The sequence below is a fragment of the Danio rerio genome, chromosome 3 (genome assembly GCF_052040795.2).
Source record: "Danio rerio strain M-AB ecotype USA chromosome 3, GRCz13ab, whole genome shotgun sequence".
NCBI classification, from domain to species: Eukaryota; Metazoa; Chordata; class Actinopteri; order Cypriniformes; family Danionidae; genus Danio; species Danio rerio.
The window spans coordinates 1,698,303-1,715,006 of record NC_141023.1 but is presented as its reverse complement, the minus strand read 5'-3'; the positions used below and the strand labels follow the sequence as shown (position 1 = coordinate 1,715,006).

The window sequence follows — 16,704 nt, the reverse complement described above, 5'->3', positions numbered from 1 at the left end:
GCGGGTGGTTGTCAAGCCAGCTTACCTGCATGGAGCACATTCCTGTATCATACTGCTAAGTGATGCATTGAGTGTATTTTTTACTTAAGAGATCAGTCTTTAATCTAGTTTTAACTTGAGAGAGTGTGTCTGAGCCTCGGACATTATCAGGAAGGCTATTCCAGAGTGTAGGAGCCATAAAGAAGAAGACTCAACCTCCTTTAGTGGACTTTGCTATTCTAGGTACTACCAGAAGCCCTGAGTTTTGAGATCTTGAAGAGCGAGTTGGATTGTAGCGAGACAGAAGGTTGGTTAGATAAACAGGAGCTCGATGATTTAGAACTTTATAGGTGAGAAGTAATGTTTTAAATTCAATACGAAACTTAACAGGCAGCCAGTGTAAGGAGGAGAACATTGGGGCGATATGATCATATTTTCTAGACCTGGTCAGAACTCTGGCTGCTGCATTTTGTACTTGCTGAAGTTTGTTAATAGAGGATGCTGGACAGCCAGCAAACAGAGCATTACAGTAATCCAGCCTAGAGCTCATAAAAGCATGAACTAGCTTTTCTGCATCCGAGATGGATAGCATATTTCGTAATTTAGCGATATTTCTCAGATGAAAGAAGGCAGTTTTTGTGACATGGGATATATGATTATCAACAGTTAGTCTGCTGTCTAATATAACACCCAGATCTTTTATAGTAGCGCTAACACTAACTCTGTATCTCTCTAATTGTAGATTGAGTTGCGAGATCTGCTGTGTACAGGATTTAGGCCCAATAAGTAATAATTCTGTTTTATCGGAGTTTAAGAGAAGGAAATTGTTGGTCATCCAGTCTTTGATGTCTTTGATACACTCAGTTAGTTTAGACAGTTCAGACGTCTCGTCAGGTTTAGTTGAAATATATAACCGAGTATCATCTGCACTGCAGTGAAAGCTGATCCCATGTCTTCTAATAATGTCTCTTAATAATGTTTGTGTGAGTGTTATTGTGTTTCTGTTAGGTATGAGTGTTATATCAGTGTTTTTGCAGGTTTGTGTGTGTACGTGTATTAGTGTATCCGTGAGTGTGTGTGTGTAGTCGCTCTTCTGTGATTAAGAGTGTGTCTGTTCAGTGTGTGTATATGTGTCTGTGTGTGTGCGTGTGTGTGTATTTCTGCATTTGCCTGGGTGTGTGTGTCTCTCCTGCTAGCTCTATTTGCGTGAGTGTGTACATATGTGTGTGTGTGTTTGCATCTCTGTATGTGTGTGTCTGTGCTTAGCATATGTTTGTGTGTGTGTGTGTGTGTGTGTGTGTGTGTGTGTGTGTGTGTGTGTGTGTGTGTGTGTGTTTTTAGCGTGTGAACATGTCTCTGTGTGCGCATCTCTTTGTGTGTGTGTGTGTGTGTGTGTGTGTGTATCTGTGTTCATGTCTGTGCACATGTCTCTATGTATGTGTGTGTGTGTTCAGTGTTTTCAGCGTGTGTTATTGTATGTGTGTGAGTGTGTGTGTGTGTGTGAAATTAACTTGAGTTTGTACGTGTGTGTGTGTGTGTGTATTTTTCAGTGTTAATGTCTGTCTGTCTATGTGTGTGTGTGTGTGTGTGTTTAGCGTGAGTGTGTACATGTCTGTGAGTGTGTTCATGTCTTTGTGTGTGTGTACATATGTCTGTATAGGCATGTGTGTGTCATTGTGAGTGTGTACACGCCTCTGTATATGTGTGTCTTTTCAATGTGAGTGTGTGTGTGTGTGTGTGTGTGTGTGTGTGTGTGTGTGTGTGTGTGATTTTCTCTGTGTTCAGTGTGAGTGTGTACATGTTACTGTGTATGTGAGAATGTGTGTGCGCATCTCTGCCTATGTGCACGTCTCTCTCTCCCTCTCTGTGTGTGTGTGTGTGTGTGTGTGTGTGTGTGTGTGTGTCTTTGTATTCAGTGAAACTGCAGGTCTGACCCCCTCCCTCCCTCCCCTCGCTCAGCCGGAGCTCAATGAGTCTCTTTGTTTGACCAAAGTATCACACAGATGATTAAATCAGGGGAATTAGAAATCAGCCTCAGCTCTCAGCACACACACACACACACACACACACACACATGCAGATATGCAGGACAACACACAAACACACACACACACACACACACACATAATTAATGCAGAAATGCAGAGAGCGTAGTGATGTGCTCTGTCATGATTTTGTTCTCAGCCAATCAGGGTGAACCTACATGCTCAAAAATGTGTCACACACACACTGCTGTGTTGTTCAGCATCGCCATAATTAACATGTACACTCATTTAATATACGCCAGACTGTGTTTGTCACATGTAAGTGTCACAATGTGGCGTTTACACTTATATTATCAAGAGGTAACGGACCCCTATGATGGAAATCCTCTATTGTGTGTTGTTTAGACAGAGCTGTGTGTAGTATTGTGTGTCCACAGTCATATTGAGCTGATATAAACACGATAAGTCTCTTATTTTAAATTTCCTGACGTTAAAATAGGATCCAAATCCCTCCTATTTTCAGGCCCACCGCAACGTGAAGTAGGAGTTCTGTTTCCCCACCCAACATATTGATTGACAGCTGCATATCAACAAGTCTTCATAGTAATGCTAATAATCATATCAACAAGACAGGACGTGCGCAAAGCAACTGGGATTAAAAGATCTGTTCAGCTCTCTGTGATCATCAGTCATCATTAAATATGATCAAGTTTGACACATGCATGTTTGTGATGAATTACAGTGATTTACTTCAGGTTTACTTTACTTTGTAATGAGATTGTGTAGGCTCACCGTTGCAACTATTTGTCTGTTATCTGATGCAGCCGAAGATAGAGATTGGGGCACACTGACAGGCACGTGAGAACGATGGGTGGGGAGGACTAGCATTAAAGGCACAGGCAACAAAATCAACTACAAGATCCTCAGAGCTAAAAATCCCAAACTTCTGAAAGGTATAATATAGAGTAGTGATGGTCGTTCATGAACGATTCGTTCATTTTGAACGAATCTTCAAAATGACTCGGGAACTACGAGTCCTCTCAGGGAATGATTCGTTCATCCACGCATGGGCACATTTGTGCAGGTAGTATCGTTAATTTCAAGTCTTCATCACATTGGCAGAAGCCAATCATATGCGTTTAGAGCCGGAAAAAGAATTGATCCGTTCATTTCTCGAGTCCTCGGGTTTGAGTCATTCTGTCACGTGATGAACGAACGATCATGGCTCCTATCAGCTCAGACTGTGCTTTGATTAAGATTATATGTGTCTGTCAGTGTAACGTGAATGAACCCCTGACATTTAAAGACATGAAGAGGTGAGCTGACCAAAGAGACGACAATACCTTCATAGACAAAAGAGCAGGTAAACATTGAATTATTATTTTCTCCTTCTTATATTCTATTTATGACTTATTTGTCGTGAGTTCAACCTTTTGGGCTAGTTGTAGATGTGTTTGGAAGCAATTCGTAACATTTTAATAATGTTTTGCCAGATTGAACCAAATGAACGAAATGACTCGAAAAAAGATTCGTTTATCTTGATGAACGAGACTCAAAGATCAGAGTCAGTAAAATGATCCGAACTTCCCATCACTAATATAGAGGTGTGAACCTATACTGGTCTCATGGTTCGGTTCCGATTATCAAGCCATCAATTTGGTTCAATTCGAGATCTCAGTGCATCACGGTGCATTGATGATGCTTTCCATACACAGTGTTGTATTTTAGGGGGTGGCTATAACAAGCTTTCTGTATAAACACACACACACACGGACACACCGCACCAAACACGCACACACCACGCACGTTTGCTTGCTCGCTCGCTAGGTAGCGATATCGTGACACCGCCCACTCTTGTTAAAATTACACCAGAGTTACCGACTGCTCCCGCACTTTATTTGGAAATGTATTCCCGCACCGCATGAAATCTGGTCGGGTCTCGCAACAATGCACAGGTACAGCCGCGGGAATGCATACAGCCAAGAGGAAAAGAGATGGGAGGAAAAGTCACGCCAGCAGGTGAAATGGGCCACAGTGGCAGAGAGACTGAAATGGAGTACTTTCATTCCCTCACTCGCAGAGAAATAGAGACTTCTGCTGTAAGTGTCATAGTAAACACACACAGTGAAATTGTGCACAGTTGCCGCCAGGACTGTTGTAAATACCCTCGCTCACCTTCCTCAGGACAGAGCGCATATGAGGTAAATGACGTCAGTACATAATAACCGGTTATGAATATTACTGAACCGATACCGAATTGTCCACGTCTGCATCGTGGTGCACCGAAGAAACAATTAATTTTGACAACCCTAGGTTAATAAATAATCTGATGGGTGTTTTGAGTGGCACTGTTATAGTTTCACATGTTTAACACATTTTTAAAACAGTGCATGTTTGTAATGAATTACAGTGATTTTACCTTCTTCTTTACCACTGCCGCATAGTGTAAGTACAATTATAAAAGACGACGCTTCAATCCCGCTTTGTGGACGTTAAATCAGGTTTATTTTGTACACTAACATAACGGATATCCATACAGCAGTGGAGATTAACCATAAGCTGTAAAAGATATGGACGTAGTATCCGTGACGTCACCCATAGGCAGGGCCAGACAGAATCTGCGGACGTTTTTTGCTATTTCTGTGAAGAATTTTGGTAAAAATCTTCGGATTTCAGCGGAATTATTTTGGGAGTATCCAGCGGAGTATCATAACTTACACTTTAATATATTAAATAAAAAGTAATAAATTACTGAATAAAAACTGAATAAATTCAGATTTACACATTTACTCGAGTAAATAAACAGAATTTATAATGGGCTAAAAATCTGCGGAAAGTCTGCAGGATTCTGCGTGCGCAGATTCCGTGTGGCATACCTATAGGTTTCTGAAGAACACTAAAGAAGCTACCAGTAATCGTGGCCAACATTTGCCATTTTGTTCGCGCGTCACCGCACCAACCGGGGGATACCAAACAAGGGCAAAGAGGCGGAGCTACAGACACCTGCTGACTTTCTGCTTAGATGGGCTTTTCTTTGGGAGCACGCTTAATACTTATATTTATATACTTTTGTATATAACAGCTGGAAGGGCATCTGCTCCGTAAAGCATATGCTGAATAAGTTGGTGGTTCATTTCACTGTGGCGCGACCTCTGATAAATAAGAGACTAAGATGAAGGAAAATGAACACATGAAATCCCAGTACTGGGAAACACCCATACACTCTCACATTCACACACTTATACACTACGGTCAGTTTAGTTCATCAATTCCCCTATAGCGCATGTGTTTGGACTTGTGGGGAAACCCACACCAACACGGGGAGAACATGCAAACTCAACAGAAATACGGAATGACCCAGCAGGGGCTTGAACCAGCGACCTTCTTGCCCCTGTGTTATTTTGTATATTTATTTATTTTGCTCAATTATCTAAACAGGTGGAGAAGAGAAAGATGAGACGAGGCGAGTGCGTGTTCGTAAAGACTGCAGCTTTATTTAGAGTGAGGAAAGTTAGTCACTGCTCTCAGTTCTATTTACACCGACAGAGAAAAACAACAGCACTTTAACCCACCACAACAGCACACGACAAAGGTTTACGACAAACAGAATAAAACGCTACTGATAAAAAAAACAACAACAAATATAAATAATATTCTGTAATATATAAAAAGAGTTTGTTTGTTTCTGAATAATACTAAATAATAAAGAGGGCGAAAACAAAACTATAAAGTACCAAAGGGAGACAAAACGTAGAATAGCTAAATATTGCATTTACCAAAAATAATACAATGAAATGAATGTATTTATTTACTTACCCAATGTTAGGAAGGTCTTCAGATAGTTGATGTATTTTTAATTATAAAAATGGCACTTATTAATTTGCATATGCATATTCGATGTATAATCACATCGGTTAACGCATGATAAAATTTGCACCCTGAAAAGGATTTTACATCATCAAAATTGAATTTATCAGAAACGACAATTCGTTTGTGATGGACTTGAGGCACTAGCGGTATTCTCTAAAAATAGTCATTTATTATTAAAAATTCGTAATTACGTCCACTATTTCCAATCTGGCAAAAATATATTACCTTTACAGTACTGCTTGTGTGAAATAAAGGTGCTCTCACATTTACTGCTTTCACGAAATATAGCCATTTCTAGAGGAATCCGCATGATTGGGAAATTCCTCAATTTAACTAACGTCACTGTGAGCGCACCTTAATTGGGTGGAGACATGTGTGTATGGCATCCTGGCACTGATATTTACACACGCTGAAAGTCATAAAACACAAATGTCATTAACAAACACTAGACAGTGGTGAAGACTTTTCAGTGTAGTTATGGCAACACAAATAACAACAGTAACGACAACACAAGAGATTACAACAACGAAAAACACCTCATTATTTTTTTAAAAACAATATGGCCTTATTTTGGTTAATAAAAAGATTATTCATTCATACAAATACAGATAAAAAATGCGGATGCACAGGTACTAGCATCATATGTTGTACAAGTCTGTGTGTGATCTGATATCCGGAGTTCAGGAAGAATGGATGCACTCTCGTATTTCTGTAATGTTTTGGTCTCGGTACTTTGGTAATACGTCTTTTTCGAAAATACTACTGGTGTTCAAATTGGCGTTGAGGGAGCAGGTCTGGACGGTGGTCGTCTGAGGCACGTGAGAATATTTCCCTGCAGATCTCCACACACACACACACTCGTTTCTCAGAACTCAGTTTGTGTTGATTGTGGTGCAGGCGAGTGTTTCGATGATTTTTAGCACACACACACACACACACACTTTACGGTTGGACCTTCCGTGACTGGTCATCTTGGTAGAGTGTGTCACGGTCGAGACAGTGTGGTGTATACGGGCTGCTCCCAATGCGTAGGGCTGTGTGACTGCGGCACGGATCCCGGATCCGGAATGGCGGTGTACAGTGGACGCTGTGAGGGGCCCATGTAGGAGAAGGCGGAGTAGAGGCCTGAGGTCTGGCTGGAGTGGGCGTAGTAGGATCCCGAGGCCTGGTGCTCGGCGTATTCGGCGAACTGTGCGCGGGACGCCAGCGAGGGGAAGGCGGAGCTGTAGTGTGGCAGTGTTAGCGGCGTGTATGTGACGTGTGAACCGCTCGCCGCTGTATCCCCAGGGAAGTGTGTTTCACTCTTTATCTGCGTTTTCCCGCCATCTGCGCCCAAATGCTGCTGGGACGGCAGCTGCTGCTTGGACAGCCATGCGGTGGAGTGGCCACTAGCGGCCGCTAGAGCGCTGGAGATGCCGTATGTATACGATGGCGCTGCAGATCCTGCGCTGGCGGTGGCGGACGCCTGCGGGTGGCCATTGGGTGGGAGATACTGGTCGAACTCGTTCACGTCGAACGGCTCCATGTTGGCCATCACGTCATGGCTGATTTCGCCAATGTCCACGTTACCGAAGTCGATGTGCGGTTTCCCGCTGGCAGACGATGAGGCGGAGCTTCCATCTGCTCCCACCCCCAGTCCACTCCGAGAGGCTCCGCCCTCACGCTTGCCCTCGCCTGATTTTCCTCCCTGCAGTTCCGTCTTGGGGGTGGTAGGGGGCGTCGGAGGGCTGTGACTCTGACCTGAGCAAACAAATACAAGGAAATAGTTTTAGTTGGTTTTTCGTTTTTCAAAAGTAGTAGTTGTTTACTCAAAAATAGAGTGGAAAAGGTGTTATTGCTATTTGAAATTAATTAAAAATTAATTTATTTTAATAATATTGTCGAATGAATTTTTACATTTAAAAGTTTGTATTTACATAATATATTTGTGCGTACTTTGTATATTTATTATGTGTGTGTGTATATATATATATATATGTATATATATATATATATATATATATATATATATATATATATATATATATATATACAGATAATTTTTCATTTTAATTCATATGTTTTACGCTTATACTTAATAGGTGTATATCTGTATATTTAATAGAAACTATACACTAGGTCCATTAAATATATCAGTCTAAATGTATATTAGGGTTGGGCAATGTTGAACAATTTGCCATCGTATAATGTCTAATGTGAAGCATAGCAATGGGCGGTGGCATCGTCGTCATAGGTGACGGTGAATTAATTGTTTATGAATAATTAATTAATTCATAAAGAATTAATTATTTGTTGCCTACCGTTATATACCGTAATATTTCCCAAATGATGTTTAACAGAGCAAGGAAATGTTCACAGTATGTCTGATAATATTTTTTCTTCTGGAGAAAGTCTTATTTGTTTTATTTCGGCTAGAATAAAAGCCGTTTTTTATTTTTTAAACATAATTTTAAGGACAATATTATTAGCCCCTTTAAGCTATATTTTTGTAAGATAGTCTACAGAACAAACCATCCTTATACAATAACTTGCCTAATTACTGGCACTGTCATTTTTAATTAACGCGTTAACGCATGCGATTAATTTTAAATAATTAACGCGTTAAAAAAATTAACGCAATTAACGCAGTTCAGGTTTTTTTACTTCCTGTTGTGGTGGACGTGTGTTCAGCATGCAATAAATGTGGATAAGACCAAGGAAGCACTTTTTGAAGGCAAGTTCCAGTATAAAACAATTAGTTGCATCACAAGTTATTCAGAGTTTCATGCAATTTCGGGTGTTTCATTTTTAACTTTCGACATCTGTTGTAAGTTGATACCGCATGGCGAACAGAAAGAAAATCCTCCGCATTTCTTGACTCGGTGTTCCTTTAGGTAAGGTTCCTTTTAAGGCTACACGGTAGAATTTTAATTAGAGTATTATCTTAATCATATTAAAATCGAATTATTGGTGTCTTATGTAAATATACTCAGAACGTCTGGTGACGTTCAGCGTCAGCGCGTTGTGTGTGTCTGTCTGTGTGTGTGTCTGTGTCAGGCCTGTTGAGGGGTGTCAGGGGTGGAGAGAGCGACGTATCTGAGTATGGACGAGAGGGGTGTGCAATGTATTTAACGACCGGTTTGCGAGAAATTATCATTCATTTGCGGGCATTTGGGAGTCTCTGTGCACTTGCGGGATATTCCTAGTCTTAGCAACTGGATGAATGTAAAGGAGGATTAAGCTAAATTGTTTCTACTCTATAATTAATGTTCTCAACTCACAGCAATAAAACTTTACAATGAGTGCAACAGTTTGTATTCTATAGTTTATTGTTATAATTTTTCATTTTCCATATCTGCAATTCCTGTATTTTGGCATTTTTCAGTCCACTTAGAATCCAACATGGAAATCAGTGTTTTCTTTATTGGCATTAATTGTTTTGAAATGTAAATGTCATTAACATGCCTGTGTTTTAATTTCTGTAATAAATATGGCTGTCAAGCAGGATCTTGATGTTTTATTGTGGGTATGTTGTTTACATGAAGAAATCTGTGTTACAAGTTAAACAAAAATTCTATTAAACAATAATATTTTGAATTTAAATATTTTTTGTCTTGCGTTTACATTAATTTTACATTTAAATAGCCAAAATTACAAGTTTCAGTATTTTAAATGCGATTAATTGCGATTAATTTTTTTAAAAGGTGCGATTAATTAGTTAATTTTTTTCATCGATTGACAGCACTACTAATTACCCTAACCTGCCTAGTTACCCTAATTACCCTAGTGAAGCCTTTAAATGTCACTTTAAGCTGTATAGAAGTGTCTTGAAAAATATCTAGGCTAATATTATTTACTGTCATCATGACAAAGAGAAAATAAATCAGTTATTAGAGATGAGTTATTAAAACTATTGTGATTAGAAATGTGCTGCAAAAAATCTGCTCTCCATTAAACAGAAATTGGGGGGAAAAAACAAGGGGGCTAATAAGTCCTACTTTAACTGTAAATATATATAATATAATTTTTTTTTTTTATGCTTGATTGTTGTATCACTACATTGGGTTAAATATGAACAAGCACAACATCAAGTAAATTATATCAATTAAATTTAAATTATGCTTTTTAACCATATTTTGTCCATATATTGACCAAACACTGGGTTACAACAATACAGCATGTTTTGGGTGATTTAATATAATAATAAAGAATAATAGAATAAAATTAATTGATTTGATGATTAAGAAACATTTCTGATAATCTTCAATGGTAAAAATTAGAGCAGTGAATGAGAGAGCACCACAAATTTAGTTTAAATGGCAAAAACAAAACCTTCATGATCGTGTTTCCTTACAACTTTCAAAAAAGTAAAACAAATATAAAGTGAGTCTAAACACTGCATTAGAAACACCCTTGCTACACTGAAAAAATGGATTTACTACATTTTTTAAATACAAGTGGATGCAAACAATTTATATGGGGTAAATTTACACAAACAAATTAAGTTGAACAGTACTATTTATTATACAAACAATTTTGCAAAAATATTTTTTTCAGTGTAGTTAACTAACCTATTAGCGTTAACAAGTAATTATTTTCATTAATTTTAACTGTAGTTTTATAAATTACAAAAAAATTTAAACTTTTCGTCATTTACCCTGCTGATGAACACTGTAATGTCCTATCTCAGGCTGGTGGAACAATTCTACAAAGGTCTTTGCCATCAGTTTTTAATCAGTTAAATGTGTGTTTGAGATTTCAAGTACTGGTGTGTGTGTGTGTGTGTGTGTGTGTGTGTGTGTGTGTGTGTGTACGTGTTTTTGTGACATATCAGGACACAAATCTGTATAATGACATGGGTATGACACAGGTATTACAAAAAGGAGGTGAAATATGAGGACATTGGTGACGTCCTCATTTCTCAAAATGCTTATAAATCCTACAGAATGAGTTTAATCAGAGAGTAAAGCTGCACACAGTCTCCTGTGGTGGTTGGGTTTAGGAGTGGGGTGGGGTGAGGGCAATATAATATACGGTTTGGGCTGCATAAAATGAATGGAAACCTATGTAATGTCCCCACTTTTCACAAAAACAAACATGTGTGTGTGTGTGTGTGTGTGTGTGTGTGTGTGTGTATAGGCAGGTGTATCTCACCTGTAGCGTGAGGGTGGTGTCCATCACCCAATGGTGACCCTGCAGCCCCGCCGTGCGCCACCTCCAGGTGCAGGCTCTTGTAATGCGATTGGCTGTGGCTGACCTCGCCCTCAGAGTGGGCGTCGGCCTCTGAGCTGGAACCCGGTTTGCCGTTCTTGCGTCGACGTGGCTGGTACTTGTACTCGGGATAATCTTTCTTATGCTGCTTCCTCAAGCGCTCGGCCTCCTCGATAAACGGCCGCTTATCCGTCTCGTTCAGCAGTCTGAAACATGTGAAAAACATACATTAATACATTTATAAACATTTAATAGAGAAACACTCAAGACAATGTGAACGAGTTCACATTACAAACACCACAATAACCCCAGAGGCTGAAATTACATTATATATACTCTAATAAAGCTGTTGTGACCCAATGTTGGGTCAAATAACCTTTAGGTTAAATGGTGTAAATATTATTATTATTTAAATAACGTTGGTTCAAATATGGACTAACCCAATGTTGGGTTATTTTTTTTTTTCCAAATTAATTTGAATTACACTTTTTAACCAAATGGTTGGGTTTGTCCATATTTGACCCAACAACAACCCAGAATTTAAACATGTTTAAACTATCAAAACACTTTATTATTAGTCATAATATCCTCATCCGTATGCTTTTAAATCTCCTTTATGATGACTATTGTATGTACAAATGTGTGTTTATCTTCCCCATTTTGCTGACTGTAACTCATCAGATATGTGTAAAGCACACTTAATACTCAGATTTCTCCTGTAAGTGTTGAACATGATCAGTTTGTGTGTGTGTGTGTGTGTGATATTCCAGCTGGCGTATGAGCGAGCCCTCGGTGTGATTCTCCACCTGTCCTGCACTGTCATCTGCAGAGCGAGACGCACTTTCATTCACAGTTTATTCATGCATTTACAAGTCCAGCAAAGCCAAACACTCAGTTCCTCAGCAAAATAAACTCCTCTGGATAAACAGCCTCTGTAATAGTTGCAGTTGGCCTGGAAGCCGCAGGTTAATAGTGCTGTTTACGGGCTGCGCATGTGTGTGTGTGCTCTTTTCCACAGCAGCTCCTGAAGGGATTTGTCCCTCTAATCTGGCATGTTGAAGGAATGATTATTCTGAGCTAAAGCCTCTGAGAAACTCAGAGCCAGAGGCCGAGTTTACAACACCACACCACAGCAGCGTGCGCTTAATATAGGAGGCTTCAGATCTGGAACCCGTCAGACTGCAGGATCAATTATGAACTGATAGAATTACTGTAATGAATTCACGGAGGCTGTTTCTAGAGTGGCTCATCACAGAGAATGCTCAGATTTGATCACCGTGGGTTTATTGAGATGCACTCAAAAGAAAAGAAAGAAAAATCTGGGTTGTCATAAGCCAACGTTGTGTCAAATATGGACTAAACCATTGGTTGGTTCATTTTTATCTTGAATTTAAATGACTTTTTTTTATCTAATGGTTGGGTTTGCCCATGTTTTACCCAAAACTATGTCACCACGACCAAATATTTTTCACTATACCTTTATTGTACATTTTATTTTACTTTTAATTTTAAATTATTTCTATTGAATCGCTTTAGAATTGCCACAGGATGAAATGTGTGGTTTAAAGCATTGCCATAAAAGAATAGTTCACCCCAAAAATTAAAATGATGTCATTATTTACTCTTTAATCATTATTTATACTTATTTAAACCTTTAGTTTCTTCTGTTGAGAAGATAAGATAAGATAATTATAAAATTATACAAAATAAGATAGTTTGAAAAATGTTTGAAACCATTGACTTCCATTTGTTTTCCTACAATAGAAATTTATATATATATATATATATATATATATATATATATATATATATATATATATATATATATATATATATATATATCTTCTTTAATGTTTAACTAAAGAAAAAACTTTGAAGTTTGAAACCACTTGACTGAGTAAATAGTGCGTGCATTTTTATTTTTTGGGTGAACTAACCCCTGTGTAGTACTATATGTATGTGTGTATGATATTTAGCTCTTTATTTTACACATTGTACTGCAACATGGTGGCGCAACAGTCCCGTTGTGGCAGTGCGTGTACAGGTAAAGCATCATTCGTGCGCGCTCACCTCCACAGCTTCCCCAGTGTTTTGCTGAGCTCGGCGTTGTGCAGGTGCGGATATTGATCCGCCAGTTTCCTGCGCGCGGCCTGCGCCCACACCATGAACGCGTTCATCGGCCGCTTGACGTGCGGTTTGCTCTTGCTGCCCGAGTTCACGCGCACGGGCATGGGCACGAGCGTCCAGTCGTACCCGTTCAGCACCTGACTGACCGCCTCGCGGATGCCGATGGGGAACCGGTCATCTTCCTCGTCGGACTTCACCGAGACCCCGCCGGAGACACCGGCTCCATCATCCCCGATCCCGGACATCTGAGACTGCTGACCGGGCAGAGGGGAGTCCGCGCCACCGGGAGCGCCCGACGAGTGACCAGGGGACATGGAGTGCCCATCGTCCGACACCCCGGGACTCATTTCCACCTCCGACATGCTGTGCTCCTCCGCCGACATCGGTCCACTAGTTCTGCGGCCACAGGTGACTTCGGTAGGTTTAATTTCCTCACTTAAATTTTATTTTAAATATAAATGTATTAATTTATACTTCTCAAATGTTTTTTTCTTGTAAAATAATTGTGCTTTTGTTTATTATTTAAGATCATCCAGTGAAACTTTAACAGTTCTTTTCAAACGACTCGACTCTGTCAGAAGGAATCCTTCCGCCGTCTTCCTCAGAATATAGATCTGATGGAAACCTACAAAAATACACACACAGGTAATTTATTAGTTAAAATAATCATTGTTATTATTGTATTAAACAGCTTGCTTCTGCAAAGCAAGTCTTCTTAATATGTAAAATAACATTAAAATGTCGTTTTAATGGTTGGCTGTATGACCGCACAACCCCTTTGCTGTTCACCCGAACACCTCATGAACAAGATAAACCTGTTCAGGAAAAACCTACAAACACTGAGGCTTTGACTTTATTTAGAAGTCGCCTTTTTCCAGGGCAGCGCTGCAATCATACGGTGGCGTCAGTGGGCTTCGGTGTGTGTATATGTGTGTGTGTTATTTTAGCTTCACTTCTGCTAACAAGCTACTGTTGAAGGTTTGGCGGTTTGTTCAAGCTCCCGGGAGAGAAAGTGCTGGAATAATACCGGCTTCATTCCTCCTCGCTGCTGGATAAACACGGAGCGGCGCTGCCGTGGGCAGCTGAATTACACAGTGTTTGTTGGTGAAAGCACAAACGACGACTTATAACCAGCAGAAGAAGAAAAAAATCAAGAGAGTCATGGCAGTGTGTTTCTGAAATGTGAAGTAATCGTGAATTAAACGAGTGGATGTGGTTGACTAGGTCCAATTACAGAAAAATCAATCAAATAATTTATATGCGACAGAAGGTGTTGAGATGCGACCTGTCAGCTTGAACTTGAGTTACAGACATCCAATCTCAAGCCAAACACAAAAACACAGCATCCAACAGCAGTGTTAATTAAGATACAAGTGACTTCACATGAGCAGAACCATGTTTAGTTTATTTACAAGGTCACTGAACATTAATAAACTTTACTGTAAAATGTGCCAGAGTTAGCCAAGAATGGCTACTTGTAGACCCCTTACAAAACACATTAACACATTGATCATTTGTTAATCACATGTATAGCCTACAGAAAGCGTTAATGGTTTGACTTGTGCAATTTAGCCTATTTGGGACGAAAAAGAAAGCATCGCACAAGACTTGGTTTGTTTTAGTAGCTAACAAATGTATCCGTCAATTTCGGTAATTGCGCTGCTGGGTTTATTTTGTTTTTAGGAAAATATTTCAGCGGCTGTTTTCTGTCAGGAGAAATTTATAAACTTTATGCTCATTCATTTCACCTATGCTCGCAACTCTTGCTTATTTGAGTTTCCTCCGCTGTAAACTTTATTTGTTCATTTTTGATTGGGTTCATCTTTGGCTGCTGTAGGGCGGATCATAACGCCTGGTTTGGCAATAATTTGCCCCTAATTCACTCATGCCAAAACACAAAACTCATAAATGACACAAACTCATTCGAATGAAACCTTTCAAACTAATCTGCGGAGATTATTATTGTATCAAACATTTGATTTAAACTTACACAAATGTGCATTTCAGTTAGTTTTACTTTACTTAAGTTTTCTGATCCTGTTATATTTGTTGTGAAAGGATGTGTAGATAAACAATATTATAAGTTGTGTACTTTAAAGTTTGGTCTCTTTGTTAATCTTTGCGTTGGTTACATGAGCAATTTGGCAAGAGACGGCGAAATATACAAATAGCCTTACGCAAGTAAAACTTCTCAGAGGATTAAATTAAAAAAAATTATTTCTTATAAAACTATTTAAAAACTGATTCACTTCGAATTAAAGTGTTCAAATGTATAATTTATCGGACTGTAAACATTTACTAAAAGACCTAAAAGTGTATGTACATCCCAAGTGGTCCGTGCACAGATAGATTAAGCCGTTCTTTCCAATTAAGACAGATTAACCCAACACGTCTCTGATTTACACATTCACGCAAATCTCGAAATTTATGCCTCGTGACACCAACTTAAAGTGTTCCTTTCGCCAAAAGATTAGATAAGTTGCACTTTTAAAAACGTCCTTTAATCCATTTCAATTAGAAACTTTCTCCATTACAGTTATCCACGACCAAACCCATCAAGACATAAACCGAAAAATCTAAAATAAGTAGATGTCGTTTATAAATTCAAAGCGATATACACTGCTTATTATTAGTAGTAGTATTACTAATAAGAAATGTAAAAGTTTCTCCGTTAGACAGTGCAATGGCGTATATATTCCCACACAGAGTAAGCGATAGAGAGAAAGCCAGTAATGCACTTACTTTACAGTGCAGCAGGTCGCCCGCCCAGCGCGAGAGTCCGTCGGTTCAGCCCCCTCGCTCGCGCTCTGAATGCCTGCTCTGTGTCGCGCGTCGAGGCTTAAAGAGCCCCGTTGTGTGAAGAGCGAGAAAAAAATCAATTCATGGAAAAAATCTCTTAAAGGAGCAACAGAGCCCTGTCGGGTCCCGCTCTGATTGGCTGCTGAGTTTTGCCCCAGAGGGCGGTGATTTCGGCTGCAAATCAACGACAGTAATATTTGGCCTCTCACATGGGCATCTTACTTTTAATTCAGATCTTAAACTTTTTTAAATATACATTTGTGTCTTCAACTTTATTATTTTTTTATTATTCAATTTGAATTTGCTTTTACGCTTGTTATTTATGTTTCTTTTATTGTTGTCTATGTAAAACACTTTGATTTTCCATTGTGTATGACATGCTATTTAAATAATCTTCTTTTGCCTCACATTTATACATATATATGCAACTTCATTTAGGTTGTTGTTGATCTGAATTTTAGTTTTAGGTCAAATTTTATTATAAACGTGCCGATTTGATAATTTCAACAAATGTTAAAATCTAATCTTAAGTTTTCTAATAATTTTTCTTTATTTTTCAAACTTAAAAGCAGTGCATTAACAGCTTTTAGTTAAGTTTTGACAGGCTAATTGTGCAATTAAAACTATACATTTGATTTGTGATTCGTTAATTAGAGTTGGGGTGGATCAGAATTAAGCTAATTAATAAAAATGTTAAATAAAAATAACCGAATAATTCGGAACACACTGATTAAAACACATAATTAAAAGATTA

General features: G+C 38.9%; 1 protein-coding gene across 1 annotated transcript; it reads right to left on the bottom strand.

The window, feature by feature from the left end:
• Positions 1-5,441: 5,441 nt before the first annotated feature.
• sox10 (SRY-box transcription factor 10) lies at positions 5,442-16,025 on the bottom strand. The gene is given in 4 exon segments (NM_131875.1): positions 5,442-7,574; positions 10,968-11,230; positions 13,095-13,776; positions 15,894-16,025. Coding segments are annotated over 3 exon segments (1,458 nt in total). The 5' UTR covers positions 13,535-13,776; positions 15,894-16,025; the 3' UTR covers positions 5,442-6,819.
• Positions 16,026-16,704: the final 679 nt, after the last annotated feature.